General features: G+C 43.5%; 1 protein-coding gene across 3 annotated transcripts; it reads right to left on the bottom strand.

The window, feature by feature from the left end:
- Positions 1-1808: 1808 nt before the first annotated feature.
- ATO (splicing factor-like protein) lies at positions 1809-25961 on the bottom strand. Of its 3 annotated transcripts, none has more exons than XM_086796482.1 (13): positions 25776-25911; positions 25432-25664; positions 24890-25003; positions 24056-24160; positions 23631-23773; positions 5009-5105; positions 4762-4926; positions 4528-4599; positions 4200-4331; positions 4030-4107; positions 3737-3865; positions 2831-2977; positions 1809-2267 (listed from the first exon to the last, which is right to left on the bottom strand). In XM_086796482.1, exons 2-13 carry the CDS (start codon positions 25603-25605, stop codon positions 2121-2123), a joined length of 1503 nt encoding a protein of 500 aa, XP_086652608.1. In that variant the 5' UTR covers positions 25606-25664; positions 25776-25911; the 3' UTR covers positions 1809-2120. The 3 variants fall into 3 exon arrangements, with proteins under 3 accessions (XP_086652608.1, XP_086652609.1, XP_086652607.1); XM_086796483.1 differs by having other exon boundaries at positions 25781-25907; XM_086796481.1 differs by having other exon boundaries at positions 25432-25961.
- Positions 25962-27893: the final 1932 nt, after the last annotated feature.

The following is a 27893-nucleotide window of genomic DNA, read 5'->3' as shown; positions in this document are numbered from 1 at the left end:
TGGGTTAGCACATGCTCCTACCCCTAATCCTAGGCATGTTGTGATGACGTAATAGGGGGTGGGGATATGTTTCACATTATAGATAACAATTCATTGGAAGGGTTTCACATTATAGATATTGATGCATTGGGGGGAGTGGAGGGGGTAATATTATAGATCATGATGGGTCAAGTTTAAAATCAATGTAGCTAAAGGATGCACTTGGTTTCATTAGACTCACTCGATTGGAAAATAGAGTCCTATAGGGTGATACACAGGTTTAACAAGTTTATGGGAATGGGATTCCACCCTTAGAGGAAGCACGTTATTAAACTTTAAGCTTGGTTAATCAAGAGGGGTTTAGTGGGCATTATCAAGTGGACATGTAGAGGTAGCTTTTAAAAAGGCAATGATAGAGTTTATAGTTTGGGGATTATACAAGATAAAAGATATTTAAATAGAAAACCTTTGATCGTATGAAACTTTCATATTGAATAATTGGCAACACTTTGGAGAGAGAGAGAGAGAGAGAGAGAGAGAGAGAGCTTATTTTACATATAAACTTTATTTTCAGATTGGTGGGGGTAACTATCTTGGTAATCTCAATTAAAACTGGCACAACGTGCTTTTCAAGGTGTGGGATTCAAGAAGAATGATGATATTCATGATTGTGAATCCTATAACTTTGAAAGTGTGTGATTGAAAGTGCGAATTAGAATGGGAATGATTGTGAATCCTATTACTTTTGAGAGAGTGAGATTGAGCAAGGTGTAGGGTGATTTTGAGCTCATACAAACAGGTACTTTCAAGATTTAATAGTAGAGTATCTACTTCTGTAAATTTTTCTTCTTTCTGTTGAAAAAATGAGTCATGTAGTTTGAAGCCTTACCAAAAGAGGCAAGTACGACTTCAAATTGCTATACAAATTTTCTTGAGAGTAGAAAAATAAAACATTTATGCCGTTTTCTTATATCTTTTGATTGCATTGAGCTATACCACAATACAGGTAGGCTTTGATTTCCATTAGGGAGAGAGAGAGAGAGGGAGGGACATGGTGCATTTAGATTCGATCCACACTAACGAAGATCAATTCTGTCATATTTTTGTGTCTTCGTGTCATGTTCATGTGAAAAGAGATACATGCATTATAAGCTCTCTTTAATCCTTGCCTGCGTATAAATGCCCTTGACCCCACCCTACCTTCTTTCCCCCCCCCCCCCCCCCCCCCCCCCTCTTTTTCAAGTATGTACATGCCATGATCTAATGTGGAATGGACCACAATGACGTAAGTTGTGGTTAGAGAGGACACTATCACACCACTTATATTAAGTGCAACTCCGTTGGCTGGCTCACATGCTACACTAGAGATTGGATGAATTGCATGGAAAAAGGACCTTCGCCAGAGCATGCCACAGAATCCAACAATGATGTCTGCCGCCTCTATAGCAAGTAATTTATTTAGTGAGCATGCTTTCCCTAGTTGAATTGGAGTTACATTCTGACTATCCGTGACACATATGAACCATCAAACGAAGTCCAGTAAACTGCACCTTTTCTAGCACCCAAGATTCATGACGTTGCTACTTTGATGGGCTAAATGGCATCTCTATCAGTAAGAAGTCGTGTGAATTCTTATGGAACACGGGCATCCTTTCTCTCGACATTTTGCACAATAAAAGGGCAAAGTTAACTTCATTAAGAAACGTGATCTAACGTAAGGAAGTCTTTGTTTTCTTAAATGGGTCTTATTTGACCAGCATCCATGCTTACATGTAAGAACCACAGAGAGCACGTTGTTAATGATCAAGTCACCTACCATGACATGGGACTTTGGCACCACAATAGCATTGATTTTCTTGTCATTATTGCTTGAAATAGCACTAGAACAACAAACATTTTGACAGGATAGAAATGAGGTGCGCTCTCTTTCAATTCTCTAGACTAGGATAGTTTGCCTGGGCTGTTCCATGAAAAACCCTGCAGAATCAACCTGGAGTTTGTTTGCTTACTTACCACCACATACAGACAAAAAAATCAGACGACGTAAAGTACAGAGGCTGGCCACTGACCACAACGTCAGATTGAGCCAAACTCGTCCACATGAGCAAAGGATTACAGTCACTTCAAATAAATCCTTTCAGTTATATGAGACCCTGCCGCTGTAGATCTGTGTATGTCTTCTTGTTGTAAACATTACCATCGTGGTCCTCGTATTCTTCCTCCAGATCTGGTCGCCACTTGTTTACACCTTGTCTTTCTTGTATTCTCTCCCAAAGAGCCTTCGCATCCTAGAATAACAAAATAATAAAAATATTCATTACAAATGGAAAGTTTGATTATTATATCAAACATAACAAAAACCCAGTGTAATTCAGACTCCATGAGAATCTACTCACAAAAACTCAAATCATAAACTCCATGAGAGTACTCACAAAAACTGAAATCATCAACTCCATCGTGCATAGCATATAGACTACATGCTATTATGCATGAGAGTCTACTCACAAAATCAACTCCATCATGCATAGCATAGACTACATTCCTACTCATGTCATTCAATGCCCAAGAATAGGTGCGGGTTCATGCATAAAGGCATCATGTCCTAGTGGACAAGTATTTATCAATAGGCCACCATGCTAAGTTTCTAGCATGTCTCCAATTGTGAAGACGTACGGAAGCTCACACACCACACACACAAATGGAGAAAAATTAACTCCAAAATTGAAGCTGACTACTTGAGGCATAAACTGGGGCAAAACACACCTTAATGATAGTTCTCTCATGAAGTTCTGTGAGTTTCCATTCCAAGATTGAAGCTGATCAATTTAAGCATAAATTCTAGCAAACACACCTTGATAATAGTTATCTCATGGAAGTTCTTTGTGTTGGGGATACCAAGGCAGCGCATGCCATGCTGATGCCGCCATTCCTTGAAATGCCTCTCAAAAGCCCTGCGACCCCAGTAGCTATAGTTCCCACAGATCTCACACTTGAATTCCTGCAAACTTTGACATACTCCATAAGAAACACTGCGCTTGAGAACCTAGAAGTGAGGTTACTGGATTTTCTTTTGACATTGTCCCTAATAGTTAAACTGGAAAGTTGAGAAATTTTAAAAAACTCTGGAAAATTTCACGCAAATTAGGGAATTGGGGACATTCAAAGAAGTCGAGGACATGGCCGATATGGAAAAGATAGGGAATAGGGAGAATTAGGATAATTAGCGCAATACAAGAAATTTGGGGTATTTAAGGAGGAGAAAATTTGGCCAATTAGGACTTTTTTTTTCGTTCTTGAGGAAGAGGAGAGACAGACAGAGAAAATGGCTGCTGAAGCTAGTTGAGGCACATGAATCCAGGCTTCCATAGCTAAAGGGCATGGGTAATGAGAAAAAGTACTTGCCTTTTCTTAAACTAACATCTCATTTCTTTCGCAGGTCAGTTCTATATTTGTTATAATGTCAAGGGGGGGTTTCTATACGTGTAGAGAAGATTCCATACTGTACAGAACGTTCAAAACATTCCATGTGTACAGATTGCAACTATGGCTCATGAGTATGTGGTGTCCTTGGCTAAGGGAATTCATTGAAAAGGTATGGAATACCATGATAAGTGAAGTTCAAAGGAGGAATAAACAACTATGGCTCACAAGTATGTGGTGTCTTTGGCTAAGGGCAATCATTGACAAGGTGTGGGATAACATGATAAGTGAAGTTCAAGACCCTTGGATTTCCAATTATAGGACAATGCACCCATACCTGACCCAATCCATGAAGTTTATACAGCCAATATGGGATTGGTTTACCGTCCCAACCCATAGGCAGCTTAAGAGGATTGTAAATTTGCTGTTCTTCCTCATCACTATCACTTTCCGCTTGCACTTCCTCCTGCAAGTTCAAGCTCAAATCAATTAAAAACCTACATACCCTACCCTGCCATTGTATAAAAATCTCTCATCTAGCCATGCAAGAAGCTTCACAGGTGAAATCACACTACTGATTCTCCCTAGGGACCGAAGATAAAAGAGAAGGCAGGGACCCAACAGACAAACCTCTTCCCTCTCTGCCTCCATTTCTTCGTAAGTTAGAGCTTGCTTTTTCTCAACGTGTGCCTTGGTCTCTTCAATGGCCTGTATTACAAAAGAAGTCAGCAATCAATTATGTAAGGTAATCAAACCTCATAGCCTTGCCCTGAGAGACAATTTCCAAACCTGGACCTTACCTCATGAAGCAGCTCACATAGGCGTTGCATCTTTACTTCTGCAAGTGCAACTCCCTTGGCAGCTTTTAGTTCTTCAGGTGTTACAAGACCCTTGGTGAAATGTTTGCGGTCAAGCTCCTCCAAAGGGGTGTACTAATGATAAACAGGAGATAAAAAATTAAGCAAGCAAGCACTAGAACAGAAGCTATGAAAAAGCAGGACTAGTGATAATGTTTGCGGTCAAGCTCCTCTAAGGGGGTGTACTAGTGATAAACAACAGGACATAAAAAATTAAGCAAGCAAGCACTAGAACAGAAGCTATGGAAAAGCAGGACTTCATGTCAGGTACCTTAGTAAGAAAGAGCCTTTCTGCCCGTTGCAGAACTGTGCCACCAGTCTTCAACCCTAAAGCCGCCAAAGCCTACATATTAACAACAAAAAGACAGTCAAATGACACTCCCCCTCCCATGACAAGCACAGACTGATAACTCTCGTCCTCCCATAAACACAAAAACAACTAGCCAAAGCAGAGGACGAGAAAAAATGCACACAATGGCAATTTGGGTTAAGCTTCTCAGCTCACCTGTTTAAGCTTCTCAGGCCCAAGTTCCACAAGTTCTTCCACTGATTCATAGTCATCCATGTCAATCATCAACTCACCGGTACTTGACTGATCAGACCCAATACCTCTATCCTCCCAACCTTGTACACTACCAGCTTTCCAACGATCCTCAAAGTCAGCCTCTACCTGTACACATTGACAAATTTTGAGTAACCCTTGTGGAAAAGTTTCAGGCTACAACATGCCCAAGAGCTTCATCGAGAAAGACCTTGGACAAAATCTTATCGATGTCTTGAAGAGGCTGAGTCCGCTCAAAAAAGGAAATTAGATACCCAGTCAAATCGAAGAGATAATTACTATATTGCCTGCATTTAGAAAAAAACACTCATGAGAAATGCACGAATTAAAACGGAACAGGCTATTAGCACTCCTACAAGCAAACATATGACGTAAACTTTAACCCCACCATTTACAAATTTTCCCACGTGCCACAATTTCAGCCATGAGCTACATTTTTCTAGTGCATTTCCCCTCAGTCAGTACAAATTTGTTAATTGGCATGTGATAAGGATAAGCTTCAGTCTGATGTAACGGAGGAGAAAAAAGGTGGGAGGAATTTCATCCTCCAATACAGACAATTACCATCTGCTAGGCGGCCCTCGACACAGCAGGCATAAAAAATAGGTTGATGGGGTAGGCAAGTATGGGCGGGAGCTGACTCTAACCACATTACTAGTACAGCATCAATTCTCGAATTTGCTTGGAAAGAATGAGATGAAATCTCCGTCCATTGAAGAACACAAGGCTGCTTTCAGTGAAGGCGTGACATTAAAGACAGTACTAATTCACATTTTATTTTCCCAAGTAATCTTTCCACACTTAGGGCCCCCAAGATCAATTGCTGCAACATTAAACTGTGTGTTACCTATACGTGGTGAACCTTGCCAAGAGCAATATGCATTTCATGAATCAAAATGTCCTGCTTCAACTCAAGATAAAAAGGTGACCTAAAGCATGCCACGAATCTCAATCCTTCTTGCACCAAGACCTAGAGCTTTTGAAACTGGCCTTCAAAAAGTTGACGGGCGGTGACACAAACACTCCCACACAAAACACTTCAACACCCATGGGGACCTGGAAAAGCAAAATAAACAGGGGAAGCTAGAGTGCTCCTGCAAATAGTACAAGGACACCAATTGGCCCCAAATCGCACTGGCGCCCCTTGCGGTATTTCTTTACTTGATCAAATTTGAGTACAAAGTACAACTTGTAGAATCCTCTACCAATAGGATCCCTTATAGTTTCACCCAGGACTTCCAAAAGAGAGCTCTCGTTATTACAGCACAGCATCCCATGGAGAAGGCACACCTGAGCGACACCTCCCTGCTTGAAAAGGTCTTCTCCATCTCTGCCATGGACCCCTCAAACCCTTTCCCAAACAGCAGTAGGGCTGTACCAAACCATATGTCCTTCCCTATAGTCACAGCTTGCATGTAAGCTCCAAAAGACTACAACCTGTTCACACGAATCCAAAGACATGCTTTCCACATGAAACCAAAGACCTGTATCCGATAAACCAAAGACATGTATCCCATAAACCAAAGGCATGTTTCCTCGATACCAAAGTCCCGTTTCCTCTTGAAAACCAATGTCCTGTTTCCATGAGAAACCCAAAGATACACCATCCAATCACGGTGCCAAAAACCCAGGGTTGTTTTCCGTAGCAATACCCTGTGCTTTTCCATAACCCAGAGAGAGAAAGATAGAGGCCGTTTCAAGCAATCCCTGAATACACAAGTTCAAGACGAAGAGGAACACATCTCTTCCATGAACATCATCCCTGAATACACATATGTAGCTTGGCCTCTGTATCCAAATCTCTTCAACAGGGCTTGTAATCCACGATGAGAGAGAGAAAGATCTCTAGTCTCCTTCAAAAGTATCTGGCAGCCTTCCAACACCATTGAGACTACCAAGGGACACCGTGTAGCCAAGTACGGCATGGCCTGCTTCCTCAAGTCTAACAGTCGCACGCTGCTCTCCACCCATGTTGCAGGAGTACAGCCGGTTGCCAAGAAGCGAGGCGCGCATGGTGTGGGCACCCTCGCCTGTTAGAAGACGCCTTCATAAATTTGAAACAGCACCACTACCATACAACAGCAGCTGTGACATCAACAGTAGACCTACGCAGACGTACAGTACAGCCCACACAGAGCCGCCATAACAGCCGAGAAGCAACAGCGCCTCCTCTAACAGCCCACGCATGCGCGAGCGCCCACCGGCACACACATGCGAACAGCTTGCTACTCTACGCCACCTTCCACCAAAGAGAAAAAGAAAGCATGCATGAGGGAACCTGCTCAGCCCATGCGAACAGCTTGCTACTCTACGCCACCTTCCACCAAAGAGAAAAAGAAAGCATGCGTGAGGGAACCTGCTCAGCCCATGTGTGCACTTCTTATCCTGCAGCCGCCGGCTTGCTGTCCTCCAATCATGCACAACCTGCTCAGCCCACATGTCTGCATGTTTCGCCTCGATATGACTCCTACAGCCAGCCCACGGAGAGAAGTGTCACACGCCACACCACACGATACTCCACCACCCTTCACTTTATATAGAGATGCGATTCAGTTTGCTTTCTCCAAAAAGCCAAAAGCAAATAAAAACGCATCCTTCCAAATATAATTATTATTTTGTCATCAAAGGTTTTAAAACCTTAAAAACTTTAAATCCTTTTGTCCCTTTCTTTAAAACCTTTTGTCCCCTTCACACTTGGGCTAGCCACACATGGGTTTCTTTTCTTGATTCCAAGCCGATGCCTTTCACACTGTCCATCCCGTGCCCGTGCCCACCTGCTTACTGTCTAGAGAAAAACAAAGGGTCGTAACATACCTCCCTCTTGAAAATAGCAAGCATCCTCGATTGCACTCAATAGCACAGTAAGGCATCGTATGAGCAAAGATTCCCAATTGACAAAAGCAATGCCCCTCTACTGGATCTGGGTGACGAAACAATCATCCTAGACAATAAGGCCACACTATCACATCAAAGTGAAACAACTCTTGCTGCAGCAAAAGTCTAAAACCAAGTGAAAACACGTAACCTGTGTTAGCCAAAAACAAAACCATGCATCATTCTACATAGGACACACACATGCATTTGCAAACAATATGCTCCTCAAGATGCTCTACGTACTCCAATTTAACAGTCTCAGGGTTGCTCGCAAGCCTTACACCCATGGATACCCCGCAGAACCCACGACTGATGGTACAACATGAGCATATGAAAGCACTCAATGCATCTAAACTATACATCCACGAAGTACTTTCCACGTATGTCTCATGGCTATCCCGCAGGAGTCACACTCAGTGATGCATCCATGAACATAATAAAGTACTTAATGTATCATACCAATATACATGCATCACACCACTCAATCCAAAGTATTACCCAATGTATTCTCAAGGGTATCAAGATCCAATGGCACCCGAATATAATAATACCTCAAAAAGTGTATGCATAGAGTTCGATCCATATATCCATGAACCAAACCAACTCTAGGACTGCTCGCAAGACTTATGCCCTTTCATAGAGTCTCTAAGTGTTAGCTCAGGTTGCCACAGACTTCGAGCTCAGCCAAACCATGCCGTTCCAGAGGAGACCAACTCCACAAATAGCATCATCTCAATATCCAATTGACCGATCCTGTGGTCAAGAACAACCAGAACCCAAAGATCAATGTCCCAATCTTTTTCAATCATACCTTAGTTCCAAAGGCAAAAACCATCTCTGTTAACCATAAGTGTAGACAGAATTTTTCATAGTTGCACTTATAGAACCATACCCAACTTTACCATCTCATGTGACTAGTACACAATATCATAGAAGTCCCATAAGTAGATGCACTGTCAGCCTCAGTACCTCAGGTGAATACAAAGATGTCACCAAGCGACTCCTAGATGAAAAACTGAGCATGTCTGTAACAAGGGAGTGGAGGTGCTACCCCCCCCTCTTGAGCATCAAGCAATGCTCCAGACCCCCGTTCTACTGAACCTGAATGAGCCGTAGCAAGAGTCGGCTCCAACTCAAAGGCATCAAGATAAAGCTGCAATACCTTAAGTGAATCTGCTAAGTCACCTTCCTCCATCCACTTTGCATCCATCGGTTAACATTTCTTGAACTTCACAAGAAGATAGTGACGAGAAACTTTACCTTGTACCTTTCTTTTCTTGTGTGCCAGTATCTCCTCGGGAATAAGAACCTCATCAAGTTCCTCCACTTCCGTCTGAGCCTCATCTGATACATCCTCATGCTAGTAGATCACCACTGCTAGACATAGAAAGAAGCTATCTTCCGAACCCACGAAGTCTCTGTGAAGATACGACCGATGAAAAAGTCTCGAAAGCCACACAGCCTTCAACCCATCTCTTGCACCATAACACTTCAACTACTTCTTGTTCCACCTGGCTGACTACTTCTTGTCCTTGGTGTCTTTTCTCTTGAGCTTCATCTTTAGCTTTTGCTCTTCACCTCATATAGGCAAAGACTCATAATCCTGCACTTCCTTTTCACTTTCCACATGTTGAAGGTTTTGATGTGACAACCACGGGCTCGCCTCCTTGACAAACTAGACGATATCCCGACAAAGGAACCATGAAACCGGCCTTCAAAAATTTGACGGGCGATGAAACAAACACTCGCACACAAAAAACTTCTACACCCATGGGGACCTGGAAAAGCAAAATAAATAAGGGGAGCTAGAGTGCTCCTGCAAATAGTACAAGGACACAGATTGGCCCCAAATCGCAGTGTCGCCCCTTGGAGTATTTCTTTACTTAATCAAATTTGAGTACAAAGTACAACTTGTAGAATCCTCTACCAATAGGATCCCTTATAGTTTCACCCAAGATTTCCAAAAGAGAACTCTCGTTATTACAGCACAGCATACCACGGAGAAGGCATACCATGTACAACACCTCTCTCCTTGAAAAGGTCTTCTCCATCTCTGCCATGGATCTCTCAAACCCTTTCCCAAACAGCAGTAGAGCTGTATCAAACCATGTCCTTCCTTATAGTCACAGCTTGCATGTAACCTCCAGAAGACTACAACCTGTTCACACGAATCCAAAGACATACTTTCCACATGAAACCAAAGACTTGTATCCAATAAACCAAAGACCTATATCCCATAAAGCATAGGTCTGTTTCCTCGATACCAAAGTCCTGTTTCCTCTTGAAAACCAATGTCCTGTTTCCATGAGAAACCCGCAAATACACCATCCAATCACGGTGCCAAAAACCCAGGGTTGTTTTCCGTAACTTTTCCATAACCCATAGAGAGAAAGATAGAGGCCGTTTCAAGCAATCCCTGAATACACATAAGTTCAAGACGAAGAGGAACACATCTCTTCCATGAACATCCTCCCTGTGTATATGTAGCTTGGTCTCTGTATACAAATCTCTTCAACAAGGCTGTAATCCACGATGTGAGAGAGAGAGAGAGAGAGAGAGAGAGAGAGAGAGAGAGAAAAGCCTATCTCTAGTCTCCTTCAAAAGTATCTCGCAGCCTTCCAACACCATTGAGACTACCAAGGAACACCGTGTAGCCCAGTACGGCATGGCCTGCTTCCTCAAGTCTAACAGTCGCACACTGCACTCCACCCATGTTGCAGGAGTATAGCCGGCTGCCAAGAAGCCAGGCGCACTTGGTGTGGGCACCCTCGCCTATTAGAAGACGCCTTCATAAATTTGAAACAACAGCACTACCATACAACTGCAGCTAGGACATCAACAGTAGACCTGTGCAGCCGTACAGCCCACACAGAGCCGCCATAACAACCAAGAGGCAGCAGCGCCTCCTCTAACAGCCCACGCGTGCGCGAGCGCCCAGCGGCGCACGCGCACACACACACACACATGCGAACAGCCTGCTACTCTGCGTCGCCTTCCACCAAAGAGAAAAAGAAAGCATGCGTGAAGGAACCTGCTCAGCCCACGTGTGCACTTCTTATCCTGCAGCCGCCGGCTTGCTGTCCTCCAATCATGCACAACCTGCTCAGCCCACATGTCTGCATGTTTCGCCTCGATATGACTCCTACAGCCAACCCACGGAGAGAAGCGTCACACGCCACACCACACGATACTCCACCACCCTTTGCCTTATATAGAGTGCGATTCAGATCGCTTTCTCCAAAAAGCCAAAAGCAAATAAAAACGCATCCTTCCAAATATAATTATTATTTTGTCATGAAAGGTTTTGAAACCTTAAAAACTTTAAATCCTTTTGTCCCTTTCTTTAAAACCTTTTGTCCCCGTCACACGGACTAGCCACACATGGGTTTCTATTCTTGATTCCAAGCTGATGCCTTTAACACTGTCCATCCCGTGCCCGTGCCCACCTGCTTACTATCCAAAGAAAAACAGAGAGTCGTAACAGCTTTCGCATGTGTCTTGTGCAAAATCCCCTACTACACATTAACCCTGGCCCCTGCACTCCATCTCATCAGCCCCCATCTTGCGCAGTACACCACACTGAGCCGGGAACAAGCCTCGCCCCCTTTCAAGAATTTATTCAAGAAAAATCCACGAGCGCGCTAGCCAAGATCAATACAATCAATTAATACAAAACAAACAGATATGTCGATGTAGAATATCCGAGTCGATGTCGATGTCAAGGCACAAAATCTCTGATGCGGAGCACACCACGGGGATGACCCACAAGAATCTCTCACGATCTCCAATATCCAAGCCCAAGCCCAAGCCGAAGTCCAAGTACAAGTCAATTTCCAAGTCCAAATCCAAGTCTAAGTCCGAATCCAAGTGTCATGTGCACAATGTGTATCTACCGTGTGCTACACGCACACAAGACTAGCTTCGAGGTTTGGGGAAGCTTGGAGCTAGGCAGGCTGATTGGCGAGCTGAGTTAGGGATAGACTAACGGACGGGCACCCAAGTATGGACGGGTGGACGCCCAAGTGTGGACGCCCGATGACCGGCCAACAGCCTATAAAAGGGTGGCCAAGGTTAGTCATTAGTCATATAGTGTCTCGCTGATTTGTGAGAGCTCTATGGTCTGGAGCCTGGATCTAGTGCAAACGTGCACTTGCTTTACGCAGCTGAGGCCGACAGCAATCTCGAGGCCCGCGAGGGTAGCTTCGTGGCGGTATGGGACGTCGCGAGGTGGAGATTGGTCAGTACGTCAACCTAGTTAGCTCATCTTCGTGGCGGTATGGGACGTCACGAGGTGGAGATTGGTCGGTATGTCAATCTAGATAGCTCAGCTCATGGCTCGGTGGGGACAGCCAAGACTGTGGGCTTGCCCACGCCTGTCGTGGTGGGGAGGTGAGTCAAGCCTGCACCCCCGTGTTGTTTGTTTGTTTGCAGGTTTCGAGTCTCATAACAGGAGTGTTCCACGAGGATAAAACTGTCAAATCTCCATCGGATCTCCTCGTGGAACGCTCCTGTTACGAGACTCAAAACCTGCAAACAAACAAACACGGGGGTGCAAGCCTGACTCACCTCCCAACCATGACAGCCGTGGGCAAGCCCACAGTCTTGGCTGTCCCCACCGAGCCATGAGCTGAGCTAACAAGGTTGACATACCGACCAATCACCACCTCGCGACGTCCCATACCGCCACGAAGCTACCCTCGCGGGCCTCGAGATTACTGCCAGCCTCGACTGCGTAAAGCAGGTGCACGTTTGCACTAGATCCAAGCTCCAGACCATAGAGCTCTCACAAATCACGCGAGACTTTATATGACTAATGACTAACCTTGGCCACCCTTTTATAGGCTCTTGGCCGGTCATCGGGCGTACACACTTGGGTGCCCGCCCATCCATACTTATGTGCCGCCCGTTAGTCTATCCCTAACTCAGCTCGCCAATCAACCTGCCTAGCTCCAAGCTTCCCCACCGAGCCACGAGCTGAGCTAACTAGGTTGACGTACCACCAATCTCCACCTCGCGACGTCCCATACCGCCACGAAGCTACCCTCGCGGGCCTCGAGATTGCTGCCGGCCTCGGCTACGTAAAGCAAGTGCACGTTTGCACTAGATCCAGGCTTCAGACCATAGAGCTCTCACAAATCACGCGAGACTCTATATGACTAATGACTAACCTTGGCCGCCCTTTTATAGGCTCTTGGCCGATCATCGGGCGTCCACACTTGGGCGCCTATCCGTCCATACTTGGGTGCCCGCCCGTTAGTCTATTCCTAACTCAGCTCGCCAATCAATCGCCTAGCTCCAAGCTTCCCCAAACCTCGAAGCTAGTCTTGTGTGCGTGTAAGCACACGGTAGATACACACTGTGCACATGACACCAAGTCCAAGTCCAGACTCCAAATCCAAGTGAACTCAATACCCAATCTTCAAGAAAAGGTCCCTGCTTTTAGAGAGAGGTCTTGGCTTTTTGCCAAAAGCAAGCTAAGCTTTGCTTTTGTTTTTAATATTTAAATAATAATGAAATATTGCTCATTTTTGCCAAAGTTCTTGATTTATACTTTTCTAGCTTTAGGGCCTTGCTTTTTGGCCTTGGAGCAACTTTTAACTTTGTGGTCCCGTCTTTCCAACGGTGACCTTAGCTCGCTGTGAACCTAGTTTGACTTTCTGCTTTTCCCTGCTTTTGGACAAAAACTGGTGCTTTTTTCATGAGCCAACTTCAAGATCCTTGTTCCAATGCTTTCATTTGTCTATCCATGTGTTCAAGCATGAGTTCCATCATGTGAAAAAGGAATAAGAGAACCAAATAGTTACAAGAAATGGGGGTGGATAGACAAGGGGTAAAGAAGTTGATGGTGAAGAAGGTGGTGGTAGAGTAGAAATGGCCGACGAAGGAGAGGGGACCTCGATGGTAAGCTCGAGATGAGAGCGAGAATCATTTGAGGATTCAACAAAGTGAACACCACGAGAAATCACCAAGGATCGTGACTCTATATCCCATAATCTGTAAGCTTTGAAATGAGAGCTATATCCAAGGAATTTGCACTTCCTGGACTTGGGATCAATATTGGATCTGTCAGTATCAAGGATATGAACATAGGCATCACAACCGTAAACCTTGAAATGAGAGACGGAAGGTTTCTGTCACTTCTTCCGGACTTATCTCAGAAATTGTCTTTGTATGAGAACGGTTGATAATGTAAACAACAATGCTCACAACTTCTCCCCAAAAGAGGGAGGAAGATCAAAAGAAGAAAGCATGGTACGAGCCATCTCATGAACAGTCATGTCCTTGCGTTCAACCTCACCATTCTATTGAGGAGTGTGAGGTGTGGAAAATTGACAGCTTATACCTTTATACGAGCAGAAGTCTTTGGAGATAATAACTCCTCAATTGTCGGAGCGGACTTTTCAACCTTCTATGTGGTCGTAAGTCTCAACCAAAGTCACCCACTCTTCGCAGCACGAGAAAGCTTGAGATTTTTCTGTCAAGTGATAAACCCAAACTTTGCTTGAGTGATCATCAATAATAAGCATAGAGTACTTGGCTCCTTGGACAGTACTCCGCATGGGACCGCATAGGTCCATATCAATAAGCTCCAGAATACGAGAAGCCCGATGAGTAGTCTCATGAGGAAAGGCATCTCAATGTTGCTTGCCATGAAGACAATTCACACAAATGGAGTGGAAGGGTTTCAGTGATGGAGACCCTCGACCATCTAATGAGAAGACAACAGCTACAGAGAAGTATAATTCAAACCCATAGCAAGCATGCCACACACCTGTATCCACATGAGCTACCAAGACATGATAGCTGTGAAGAAGTTACAGTAGATGTCAAAGAGCTACCAAAATCCTTCAACCAATAAAGACCACCTTCCTAGATACCTGTGGCAACAATCTGCAAGGTGCTTGTGTCGATGATCTCAAGGACGAACTATCGAAGTAGACAACGTATCCTTTCTCCGCAATTCAAAAAACTGAGAAAAGATTGTTGAAGAGCATGGGAACATGAAGCACATCTCGAATGGTAGAAGGCTTGCCCAAGAAAGAGTTAAGTCGCACATTACCAACCGAAGAGGCCTCCAAGTTGAGAGCATCACCAATGGACACCATCAAAGTGTTGGGACAAATGTCACCCACTATCAACCACCCAATCTGTAAGACATGAGGTGGAAGGAACAAGAGAGTCAATGGGAAGCTCCTCCAATCCAATGAAGACAATCAGAGGATTTTTGAGTTTGGTTGCTAGCCTCTTAGAGAGCACAACCATGGAACTATGCACCCTCCTTGGTGGTGGTGGTGGTGGTTTTTTTTTTGGGAGGGGACCATATCTCCTTGATCCTCTTGATGATCATAGGGCCTTGGAGAAGGAGGTCTAAGTACACCTACAGGTGGGGACCCTTTTGAGAGTTATTGGGACCCAATCCTGTGTACTACTCTCTCTCTCTCTCTCTCTCTCTCTCTCTCTCTCTCTCTCTCGTGCACAATTTCAGTTTTGTGAATGATCTCTACTAATTAAGTAAAAGATTCCATTAAGATTCCACAAGTACCATTGGTTTCAGAGCTTTAAGCTTCATAACCCTTGCACAACGAGAAAAAAGAATGTTTGGATAGTTTACTTTTACCCCAGGGCAACCTGTAAGTAGCGATCCCCCACACATAGCGGATAGTTTACTTGTGTTCAAGAAGAACCCTATACGCTCTCCCCCAAACGGCATTATTTACAACACAAAAGTGCAGCCTTGACTTCTACTCAACAAGCTTTGTCCCATCACTTATGGCATAAAATGCATGCTATGACATCAAAAGTAATCAGCACCCAAAATAGGTGGGTTTATGAAAAGTTGTCTCATATTTTCAAAAATAAATTGTCATGTGCACAGAGTGTATCTACCATGTGCAACACACACACAAGACTAGCTTCGAGGCCTGGGTATCTTGGAGCTAGGCAAGCTGATTGGCGAGCTGGGCTAGGGATGGATTGACAAGCGGGGGCCCATGTGTGGACGCCCAATGACCGGCCAAGGTCAATCAGTTAAACAAAGTCTCAAGAGTCTTTGCGAGAGTTCAGCGATCAAGAGCGTGGATCTAGTGCACACGTGCACCTACTTCATGCAGCCGAGGCCGTCTGCAGTCTCTATGCCCGCGAGGGTAGCTCATGGCGGTATGGAACGTCATGGAGTAGAGATTGGTCGGTGTGTCTTGCTAGTTAGCTCAACTCGCGGCTTAGTGGGGGCAACCAAGACCTGTGGGTTTTGCCCGCGGCTGTCATGGTTAGGTGGTGAGTCAGATTTGCACCCCCTTCACGTTTTATGGCTTTGTTTTGCAGGTTTCGGATCATGTTTCAAGCATAGTTGTTTCTCGTACCGGTACGAATGGGTTCGTACGGTACGATACCGTACGATATACTAAATTTAGTAAATGTGAGACACAAGATCACACAAGACGGATTGAGCATTGACTATATTTTGTCATTACGGAATAGTAAACCATTCCGAATCCATCTCCTACAAAAGCGTATGTTGAGATGTCAAGCTCAACATGAGCTAACACTCATGAGGTGCCTGTATGACCGTTCGATATAGTCGAGGCCGGCAGCAATCTCAAGGCCCGTACCAGGAACAATCACGAGGAGATCAGATGGGGATTTGACAGTGCAAGAGAGAGAGATATGGAGCAAACTATGCTGAATATACTGAAGCAAAACAGTCCCAAGCAAGCGACAGAGATAATCTCATAAGTGAGGGAGCAAAATATGTACAAGACTGAATGAGAAAAGAGAGGCCAGCACCCACTATTTATAGTAAGGGAATGCAGGCCGACTGGAGCTGATAAACAGGCCGACTGGAGATAATGGACATGGCCGACTAGTAAATGCCAAAAAGGCTGAAAAAAATCTCAGAAAAATAGTAAAAAAGGGGTGGCCAGCCCACAAGCAAGGGCATGCAAAAGGGACCAAATGGGCACCATAAAAGAGCAAAATTTGGGAATGAATATGCTAACAGTCTAAAGCGTTCAGTTTTATTTGCTTGACAAATTTGACACTTGAGGACATAATCTTTTACATACCCTTTCATCTTTAGATAATAGAAAGTATGTCTCACTAAAGCTAAAGTCCCATGTACCCCAAGGTGTCTAGTAGACCATTTTTTGGTCAAAAAAGCAAAAAGTCAAACAGTGTTGATCGCGAGCAAAGGACACCATTGGAAAGAGGAGATTGAGTCGGACCAAAAAGCTAAAAGACGCTTTCTCAAAATGCAACACTAAGGTCAAAAAGCAAGGCCTTAAAGCCATAAAAGCAAAGCACCAAAAGTTGAGTAATATTTTATTAATAAAAGTAAAAAGAGCAAAAGCAAAGGCAAAAAGAGAAAAGCAAAGCATTAAAAGGCAAAGCAAAAGTATGATGGCTTTTTTGGCAAAAAGTAGGGTCTCTTACAAGTATAGGGATTGGACTTCTCTTGTAGTTCCATGATCATTGAAGATTTAAGGAGATCGTGGAGTGTGTGGGTATCATTATGATCATGGAGAGCTTCTTTTTCGCCTTTTATTAATAAAAGTAAAAAGAGCAAAAGCAAAGGCAAAAAGAGAAAAGCAAAGCATAAAAAGGCGAAGCAAAAGCATGAAGGCTTTTTGGCAAAAAGTAGGGTCTCTTACAAGTATAAAAAGGATTGGACTTCTCTTGTAGTACTATGAACAAGATCATTGAAGATTTAAGGAGATCGTACAGTGTGTGGGTATCATTATGATCATGGAGAGCTTCTTCTTCGCCATCAATACCTTCTCCAACTTGCTTTTCAAATGTATGGTTAGCCCTAGACTTGTATGGGCATATGCATGGGCGATCGGACGCGTGTACGGAGCTCAACGGACAAAAATTTCAAAAATCCTAAAATTTCAAAAACCTTGAAATTGCTCCAAAAATCCTAAAAATTACTTTTTGGATGTTTTTTATCATTTCAAAAACCATTAAAACAAGTTTTATATCAGTTTTCTTGCTAGAAAGAGCTTTTCCATGGTTTTCTTCATCGACAAGGTTGTAGGAGTTTTGGAGATTACTCATGGGAACTTGGATAGGAACTTGGACATAGAGCTTGGATATGGAACATAGAGCTTGGACATGGAGCATAGACATGGAGAACTTGGACATAGAGATTGGGCATGGAACTTGGACATGAACATGGAACTTAGACATATAGAGCTTGGGCATGGAACTTGGACATGAACATGGAACTTAGACATATAGCCTGGACTTGGATTTGGACTTGGACTTGGACTTGGACTTGGACTTGGACTTGGACTCAGACTTAGACATGGACTTGAATTTGGATTTGGATATTGGATTTGGTACTAGCCTGGGGAGAGATACTTGTGGGTCTTTCTCGAGGTGTGTATGGCATCAGCGATCTCATGCCTCGACATTGACATCGACATTGACTTGGATATCCTACATCGGCATATTTGTCTATTTTGTATTCATTGTATGTATTGATCTTGGTCAGAGTTATATAAATAATTATCTCCAAACCTTGAGAGCGTAAATGATAGCATAAAGCTCCTTCTCAAGGGTTAGCCAATGAGATTGAGTGTCATCTAGCTTTCGACTCTCGAAAGTAACAGTTCTACCATCTTGGAATAGAGCAACCTCGATCGCACAGTCACTTGTGTCAGTCTTAAGAACATAAGGTCGACTGGATTTTTGTGTACCACAGATCTCGGACATTAGGTCCAAGATTCTTAAGGAGTGTCATGACGCCTCTTCTGCTGGACACCCTGGGGTACACAAGACATTATCGTTAGTGAAACACACTTTTTATTGGCCAAAGATAAAAGGGTATGTAGAAGATTATGTTCTCAACTATTAAATTTATCAGACATATAAATGCTGAACGCTTTAGACAGGCTGGGTTGTTGCATCCTTTGCAAATCCCAGGTAATAAATGGGCAAGTATTTCCATGGATTTTATTACCAGATTACCAAGAACACATCAAGGCCACGATTCTATTTGGGTTATGGTAGATCGCTTGACAAAAATGGCTGATTTTTACCGACCCGGAAGACTCTTACAGCTACGCAATTAGCACGACAGTTTATCGAGCAATTGTTTAGACTGTACGGGTTACCGCAGGACATAGTCAGTGATAGGGACTCTAAGTTTACGAGTGATTTTTGGAAACTTGTTTTTGAGAAGTTGCAAACAACTTTGAATTTGAATTTCTTTGATCATCCTCAATCTGATGGCCAAACTGAAAGAGTGAATCAGATTTTGGAGGATATGCTTCGAGCATATGTATCCAAAAGACAGAGTTCATGGGAGGATTATCTTCCTATGTTAGAATTTGCATATAACAGTACTAAGCATACGAGTACAGGTTTTTTAGTCCTTTCATGCTTATGTATGGTTTTCAACCTAGATCACCTGTTACAGTCGGATTCTCAAGACTTCAGCATGAAGCAGCACGTAATTTTTTGCAAGATATGCAAGAAATGTTACAAGTTGCGAAAGAATCTATTAGAAGTGCTCAAGACAGAGACACATTTTATTCTAATAGACATCGTTCACCCAGAGAGTTCTGTGAAGGAACGATGGTGTATTTGCGAGTTCCGAAAGATTCCGAGACTTTACGGACAGGCCGATCTCCGAAATTATCCCCTAGATACTGTGGACCATTTCGTATTACACGAAGGATTGGTTCAGTTGCATATAAATTGGATTTACCTTCTCATGTAAGTTCATCTTGTATTTCATGTCAGTAGACTTAAGAAAGTACTGGGTGGAACAGATCAGTTAGGTACTCCTCAAGAAATTATAAATGTCGAGGACATGATATTTGTTCCGCACGAACCTGAAAAGATTCTTAGATTTCCTGAAAGAACATTGCGTAATACGCTTATCACGGAATACAAGATCAAGTGAAAGGATCGTGTGGCTTTTTAGTAAGCTCAGGAGTGAGCTCTTAGAGAAAGGGGAGTATGTCATGTGCACAGTGTGTATCTACCGTGTGCTACACGCACACAAGACTAGCTTCGAGGTTTGGGGATTGGAGCTAGGCAGGTTGTTTGGCGAGCTGAGTTAGGGATAGACTAACAGGCGGACACCCAAGTATGGACGGGTGGGCACCCAAGTGTGGAAGCCCGATGACCGGCCAAGAGCCTATAAAAGGGTCGCCAAGGTTAGTCATTAGAGATATAGAGAGTCGCGAGTTTGTGAGAGCTCTATGGTCTTGGAGCCTGGATCTAGTGCAGACATACACCTGCTTTACGCAGCCGAGGCCGGCAGCAATCCCGAGGCCCATGAGGGTAGCTTCGTGGCGGTATGGGACGTCACGAGGAGGAGATTGGTCGGTACATCAACCTAGTTAGCTCAGCTCGTGGCTCACTGGGAACAACCAAGACTGTGCACAGTGTGTATCTACCGTGTGCTACACGCACACAAGACTAGCTTCGAGGTTTGGGGATTGGAGCTAGGCAGGCTGTTTGGCGAGCTGAGTTAGGGATAGACTAACAGGCGGACACCCAAGTATGGACGGGTGGGCACCCAAGTGTGGGAGCCCGATGACCGGCCAAGAGCCTATAAAAGGGTGGCCAAGGTTAGTCATTAGAGATATAGAGAGTCGCGAGTTTGTGAGAGCTCTATGGTCTTGGAGCCTGGATCTAGTACAGACATACACCTGCTTTACGCAGCCGAGGCCGGCAGCAATCCCGAGGCCCATGAGGGTAGCTTCGTGGCGGTATGGGACGTCACGAGGAGGAGATTGGTCGGTACATCAACCTAGTTAGCTCAGCTCGTGGCTCGGTGGGAACAACCAAGACTGTGGGCTTGCCCACGATTGTCATGGTTGGAAGGTGAGTCAGGCTTGCACCCCCTTATTGTTTGTTTATTTGTTTGTTTGCAAGATTCGAGTCTCGTACCAAGAACGATCACGATTTGCTGGAAAGTGGCTGGAGCATTGGTTAACCCAAAAGGTAATACGAGAAACTCGTAATGGCCATACCTAGTCCGAAAGGCGGTTCTTTCGACATGCCTTTCATGAATACGTATCTGGTCATAGCCAGTACGTAAATCTATCTTCGTGAAATATTTCGCTCCTGCTAATCGTTCAATCAGGTCATCTAATCTAGGGAGAGAATAATGGTTCTTAATTGTCAGCTTGTTCAATCTCTTGTAATCTTTACACATTCTCCAGGTGTTGTCCTTCTTTCTCCTAAGCAACACAGGTGCACCCCAAGGTGATTTACTTGAACGGATCTGGCCCATCCTCAATTAATCTTCGAGTTGTTTAGCCAACTCATCTTCCTCAGCTTGGCTCATCCTGTAAGGTGGAATACTGACAGGATGAGCACCAAGGATCAAGTCAATACGATGATCTGCTGCCCGTTCAGGTGGTAAACCCGATGGCAGTTCCTTAGGAAATACGTCTTGAAACGAATCAAGTATCTTCTGTAATTCTTTGCTTTCAAACACACTTAATTCATTGACATCCATGGAAGGTATGAGAAATGAAGAAAGTGGAATCAATACACAATGGAAAGCGGTATACAAAGAAGAATTCATTATATTTTCAAAATCAATTGTATTTACAAGAGGTCCCTGAGAGGGATGAATCCAATCACCTAAAATACTATACTGGGGATCCTTATGCTAAAAAGAAAAAATATGACTAGACCAATCTATCTGGACTTGAAGAGTCTTAAACCACTCAATCCCTAATAACAAGTCTACATTTTCTAGGTGCATAGCATAGCATTCTAAAGTAGCTTTGTAGTCCTAAATCTGGATTGGAAGCATCTCCACCTTTCGATCCCATACTTACCTTCCCACAGGTAGGCGTACCTCATAGGTATGATTGTTGGGTGTTGTATCAAGACTCAATTTCTGCACAAGTTTGCAGTTAACAAAGTTGTGTGAGCTGCCAAGGTCTAGAAGAATGTGAATCTTATGGCCATTCACTTCTCCATAAACACGGAGAAGATCATGCAAGCCAAATACTTTAGAGTTGAACAGACAATCAGAACAAGTACTAGGACGAGAAAGTACAATAATTGACGTACCTATCAAAGACAACTGGTTAGCTGCCTTTGGCTTGGGTCCTGTGTTGGTCTTCGCACCCTTTTGCTTTGGACACTCGTTACGCATGTGTCTTTTTTCTTCGCAGATAAAACAACGTCCTTTCTTCTTGAGCTTTAAAGCCCCAAGGAGTCGTTTCTTCTTCGCTGGTATCGAACTTGAATTCTTCAAAGGTTGGTCCGAAGACTTTCTTTCACTCGTGTTAGCCATAGGTGCAGAGAACTTTCGTTTATGCTTGTTTCCTTGCTCGGTAACGGGTTTCGACTTGAAAGAGACCATCGTATCATCATAGATACGAGCTGAATGAATGGCTTCGTCCAATGTTTTGCATTTGTTATTTTTAACCTGTAAACGGTATAAGTCTGATAAACCAGCTACGAAGAACCCCAAAAGAGTAGTGGGATCCATCTTCATAGCTTTCATCTACAAGTCTCTAAACTTCTAGAGATAGACCTCATAAGTGAGGTGCTGCGAGGTCATGGTCAAAGCTGAAAACCGGGCAACAACATCATAATCATCCTCTTTCTTGAGGAATTCCTTCTTAAAGACGTCTTCGAATTGTGTCCAAGTCATTGGCTTAGGGTTGAGTTCCTTCCACCAAAGCAAAGCTTTGCCGGAGAGAGAACCTGCTGCTAACTGGATCTTTTTTCCATCATCATATAGATGAAACTGAAAGTGAACTTGCCACTTATGTAGCCAAGTGTTCACGATCTCCTTGGTACGCTGCTTTTGTTCGCCCCCGAACGATTCCGAAGTAATGTTGGGACCTAAAGCAGAGGCCAAGGTATCCATACCACCCAATAGAGTAGCGAGGATAGTGGTCAAGAGAGCGATGGAGTTCTGCAAAGCTTGCATCTGGGTTGCGATTTGTGCCTGATGTTCTGACGAAGAAGCTTCGAGAGCTACTTTGAACTCTTGGAAATATGATTTTGACACATAATCGTCAAAAAGATCGACATCGGTATCTTTCGTAGCCGGCAAGCCTTCGCGTTCGACAAGGGACTCCAACTCCGATTCTTGGGTCAACATCGTGAAGAAGACAAGTGGAGAGAAAATTCGATCTTTGCACAACAAAAGTGCAAGGGAACTTGAGAGCTTGAGAGCTTGAAAACTTGAGAGATGTGTGGCAAGAAGCCCACTTAAGGGGTTTATAAAGCCTGCCCCAAAAGCTTCTTGAGCTTTTGCTTTTGTGTTATATATATATATATATATATATATATATATATATATATGTGTTCTGTATTCTTTTAAAAAAAGGAAAAAAAAAACACGTTGAACCTTAGGGACCCTCACATTTTTTTTTAAAAAAAAGTTTAATAAAAACCAAAAAAACAAAAGCGCCGAATTAAGCTGGGCGCATGCTTTTGCTGTTTTGCTTTTTTTTTTCTGTCCCTTCGGAAATAGCGCCGCCGGCTGCCTACCACGCTGCTGTCGTCGCCGCCTGTACTGCCGGTGCTGCCTGCACCAACCAAGTCCTGTGGGTTTTACCCACGACTGTCATGGTTGGGTGGTGAGTCAAGTTTGCACCCCCTTCAAGTTTTATGGCTTTGTTTTGCAAGTTTTGGGTCATGTTTCAAGATTGCTCTACGAGGAGACCCTTGGGGACTTGACATAAACCATGAAACTTCAGCACCAAGCAGCCAAGCCAATCAAAATCTGTCAAGATTTTGATATAAGGTTGACGTATGCCAAAGTCTTTCAATAATCACATCTTTAGAGATAAAATTAAAATTTCAAATCTTTGCGAGCAGCAACAACAGAATCATGTAGGTTGATATGAGACTGCAAAAATGCCGACACTCTTGTACACGTAACATCTATTTTCATGAAAATCATTGGGTAACTAAGAAAAAGATACTAGAACAGATGAAAAGCATGCCTGGAAAGCTTGCGTTTGCGCGGAATATTGTGTGTCTGTGGAAATTCCTCAAGGTAAGCAGAGTATTCAACGGGCTCCCCAAACTTGTAATTCAAGTATTGGTTGTACAGCTCATGCATATCCAAAAACCTTCCATTGGCTTCCTGTAAGCAACCACATAGATATGAATAGTGAAAACATGGCTTTAGCAGCATGCACAAACATTCACATGGTCTTGTGAGAATTGCGCACATGCATGTCACATGCATGTGTGCACATATACAAGTGTGTATACACTAAAGTGTATGCCATTACTGCATTAATACGTGGGAAATTCAGGGCTATTTGAGTGCATGAACATAATTTGAGGTACTAGTATAACTCTGGTATAATTAAAGCCTCGTTTCAAAATTTCAAGCATGTAGCTAAAGAGCAACGAGTAAAACCTCGCCACTAAAGTCCACCCATGGTTCCTCCTTCAGCAACTCTTCAGGATCATCCCCTGCATCGATCACCTTAGCATTAGGATGGCGTCTATGATATTCACGAATCTGCAACCGCTCAAGATTAAACAAAAAGTATTAGTAAAGCCCACTTTATACACATAAGGAGTCTACAAGTAAGCAAGTATAGGACAGGAGAAAATGGCTGGCCAATGCATGATGTGCAGCTCAGACAAAAACCATTCGTGAACCTCTGTTTGAATTACAACAGGAGACAAGTAGAGAGTATGAAGTATCAAACAACATGACACCAGAATCATTAGTGAACCTCTAATTGTACAGAAAAGAATCTGTAAATAGGCAGCCAAGGCAAAGTTTAGAAACTTTGTTGTCCTGACTACAGCCAAATTATTACAAAAAAAAAGACCCCCCTCCACCTGTTACACCCCACCATTTACACACCATTTGCACGTGCACCCATTCTGTTCCACTTCGAGTCCACCCATCCCTCCTCGTTTTTGATTGGCCCCACCATGCTTCCCTCACACCCCTTCCACGTGCTATTTATATCGCCCATAGTTTAAAGACTCTGTTGTCCTAGCTGAGTCAATCTGCCTGCTTTCACACATGTTCCTGTTGCATTCCACTTCCAGTCTACCCACCCTACCTTGGCCCCATCACATTACATGATCCTATCCCTCCCCCGTTTACACATGCTGCCAATCCTCACCATTGTCTTGCCACTGCATCCTTCTTGGTGCTGACTTTCCCTACCCTTCTAACAAGTCCACAAAAGCTAAAAGAGAAGATAATAGCTGACACAACTAAACAGCATACCTCTTTCAGCCGATCATAGAACACACTGAAGACATTCTGACCACTGGCACTCTGACCTCCCAGCAAAGCAATCTCGTCTTGGCGGGCATGATCTTGATCTTCATACACATCAATCTGCAAACCATGCATTATACACAGTTAGAATACCATTTACATCAATCTGCAAATCACTTAAGGTATTGTCCTGCAGCAAACCATGTACACACAGTTAAGATATCATTATATACATCAACGTGTATACATCATATTGTACAGATCAACCTGCAAACTATGGATTATACACAGTTAGGATATCTTCGTTTACATCAATCTGCAAATCATTTAAGATATTGTCATGTAGCAAACCATGTATACCCAGTTACTCTATCATCACATACAACAGTGTACACATATTCTAGAAACCATGATGTGGACACAAATTGTCACATTTCTTCGTAGACATCAATCTGCAAACCATAAATGCACATATCTACATCAATCGGCAAACCATGTACACACACATAGTCGCAGCCGAAGAACAAACAGATGAAATGGAATCTTACAAGGCGAGAAGAAGCAGTCATTATGGCGTCCACCATGTTCCTGACTCTATGGTTTTGATGCAGCTGATCCTTGTGTGTTTTGACTTCCCGCTGCAAATCTTTGACAATGAGCCTTTCAAGGCGCTCGACCTCCTCATGGTCGGCCCGCGTCTGCTCGAGCAGTGTTCCAGACATGGGGAGCAAAAGCTCTGATTGTTACCAGAACCCTAACTCAGAAGAAGTTGTTGAAGAACCTGTTTTCAAACCCTAAGATGGTGATGTTCTGACACTCAAACCCTAACTCCGAAACCGATGTTGCAAAACCCTAACTCAGAAGGTGAACTCAAGAACCGATATTGCCAAACCTTACAAAGGATGAGCTCGCTGGCGAAACCCTAACACCCAAGCTTGCTGATGCAAAACGCTAAATTTCAGTTCCCGCGGCTGCTCTTGCCGAAACCCTACGCAAACCCAAACGTCTAACCACAAGCCAAAAATTAGAACTCAAATGTCTCTATAGCAAGCCAGAAATTAAAAACGACAGTAATAATAAACTAAATTAATGTTAAAGATCTAAATATATAAGCAGCCAATATGCTTTTTTTCTTGTACTGAATAATTAACGTTGTTTCTGTGTGACCGTTGGATAGGAACACCTCGTAGTAGCCTAGATGGCACATGTTGCCATTAACATTGTTTTTGGTAAAATTCCTTTGAAACCAAAGTGTTGGACAATTTTCTTGAAGGTTATTGTACTAAGGCAATTATGATTGCCTTGAAGACTTATAAGTATATACCTCCTCATGTCTTATACACACAATCTGCATCAATAACAAGTTCCAAGGAAATTCTTGTCCTTTGCAACTATTGGGGAATTAAGTATATTTAGAAGTCTATGCTCAAGAAGGCCTCTTTCATAAAAATCAAATCTATCACCCTAGTTCATACAAAAAAAGGTGTGAGCCTACATACATGAATCTAGAGACATGAGCAGTGATGAGCCCACCAGGTATGACATGAGTCTAGCTCACCAAACTTGTGTAAACCTATTTCATACAAAAAAGGTGTAAGCCTATAAGCCCACAAACATGAGCATGCATACATGAACCTAGGGATGTAAGCCTACAGGCGTGATCCTAGAGACGTGAGCCTAGCCAAACAAAAAGACTTTAAAAACCAAACAATTCAAACTTTTTAAAACAAAATTAAATTTTGTAACTTGAGCAAAACATGCATGTCTAAAGTCAATTTCAGGCTTACTTCAAAAAGCACTAAAAACCGTTTGTGTAGCCTTTTTGTGCTCCCAAGTGTTGCATGCCATTGAAAGACGTGTAGGAGGCTTGAGCCCCAAATGCTTGCCTCTCACACAAGCTCTCGGGGATGAGGGTGAAGAGAGAGATCTTGTGTCTTGTCCTTGAGTGAGAGTGTGAACATGCTCTTGTGCAAAGTCTCCTCTTGTTCCCCTTGCCCTCTTGTTAGTTCTTATGTGTGTGAGGGTGTGTGTTGCAAGGGTGGAAGATCCCTTGGCCCTTCTTCTTGCCACGTTGCTAGTGGGAAGGTGTGAGGTTGTGTTGCAAGAGGGAGGTTTGTGTGCTTGAGGGTTTGCATCTTGCTTGGATGAAGATGGGGAGAGTGCTACGGGTTCATTGCACGTGGGATGGTGAGAGCATTCTATTCCTTAATCTTATCATTGGGACTGTTCATGGGAGAGAAGGTTGTGTCAAGGGATTTATATGGTTGTGTTGGTCATTCCGACTCTAGGGTAGAGGGCATGAGATATCCCTCATCCATGCTCTTATTATATAACAAAAACAAGGCTATTCATATGCCACATGGCAAGCATAGGAGAGTCACACAAAATACAACCAATGAGGTGTGGGCAAGCCCATCATCCCTATTACCTAAGGCCAATACCTTAGGCTATGTGCACCAAATAAATAATACAATGTGTGCAATGTGTAGTACCAAATAAATCACAGAATGTGTGCAATGTGCATATACACCTAGAGTGGTCAACGAAGCTCAATGTCAGCCTAGGTGTTAACCCCAAGGGTTAACATTCCCCCACCTATGATGCACATCCGATCCTATCGAATGTGGGAAAGGATGTCTAAGGTGGAAGTACAAGGGAAAAAGTACCAAAAAGAGATAAAATGATGAAGCATAATAGGCCAAAGAAGATCAAAAGATGTGTTCATGAAGCCCATGTCGATGAAGGAGGTATAGGAAGTTCCCCCACCTCTTATGTGAAGCACATGTCGATGAAGAGAGGCGAGAGGCTCCCCCACCTCTAATGTGGAGCCCATCCACCAAGATCCCAAATGAAGATGGGAAACTTAATGGGTTCCCATAAGTGTATGCATGTATCCTAAACATATGATGCTAAGGTGGGTGCCCTAGCAAACTGCAGTGTAAAAGGGTAAGTCGATGAAGCATATGTCGATTGTGAGGGTATGGTCCAAGGATCGTCACACCAATGTGGA

Source organism: Cibotium barometz, chromosome 63 (genome assembly GCF_041138505.1).
Source record: "Cibotium barometz isolate CiBa-2024 chromosome 63, ASM4113850v1, whole genome shotgun sequence".
Lineage (NCBI taxonomy): Eukaryota > Viridiplantae > Streptophyta > Polypodiopsida > Cyatheales > Cibotiaceae > Cibotium > Cibotium barometz.
Note: the sequence above shows the minus strand (reverse complement) of the source record. Positions and strands in the feature narration are given on the sequence as shown.

What these genes read in the sequence shown, in the direction of transcription:
- ATO (XM_086796481.1), bottom strand. Translation starts at nt 25,605, where the DNA reads ATGTCTGGAACACTGCTCGAGCAGACGCGGGCCGACCATGAGGAGGTC. An exon ending in AAAGGCTCTTTCTTACTAAG is followed by an intron (nt 4,332 to 4,527) that starts GTACCTGACATG and finishes GTTTATCATTAG; the next exon opens with TACACCCCTTTGGAGGAGCT. An exon ending in TGGAGGCAGAGAGGGAAGAG is followed by an intron (nt 3,866 to 4,029) that starts GTTTGTCTGTTG and finishes TTGAACTTGCAG; the next exon opens with GAGGAAGTGCAAGCGGAAAG.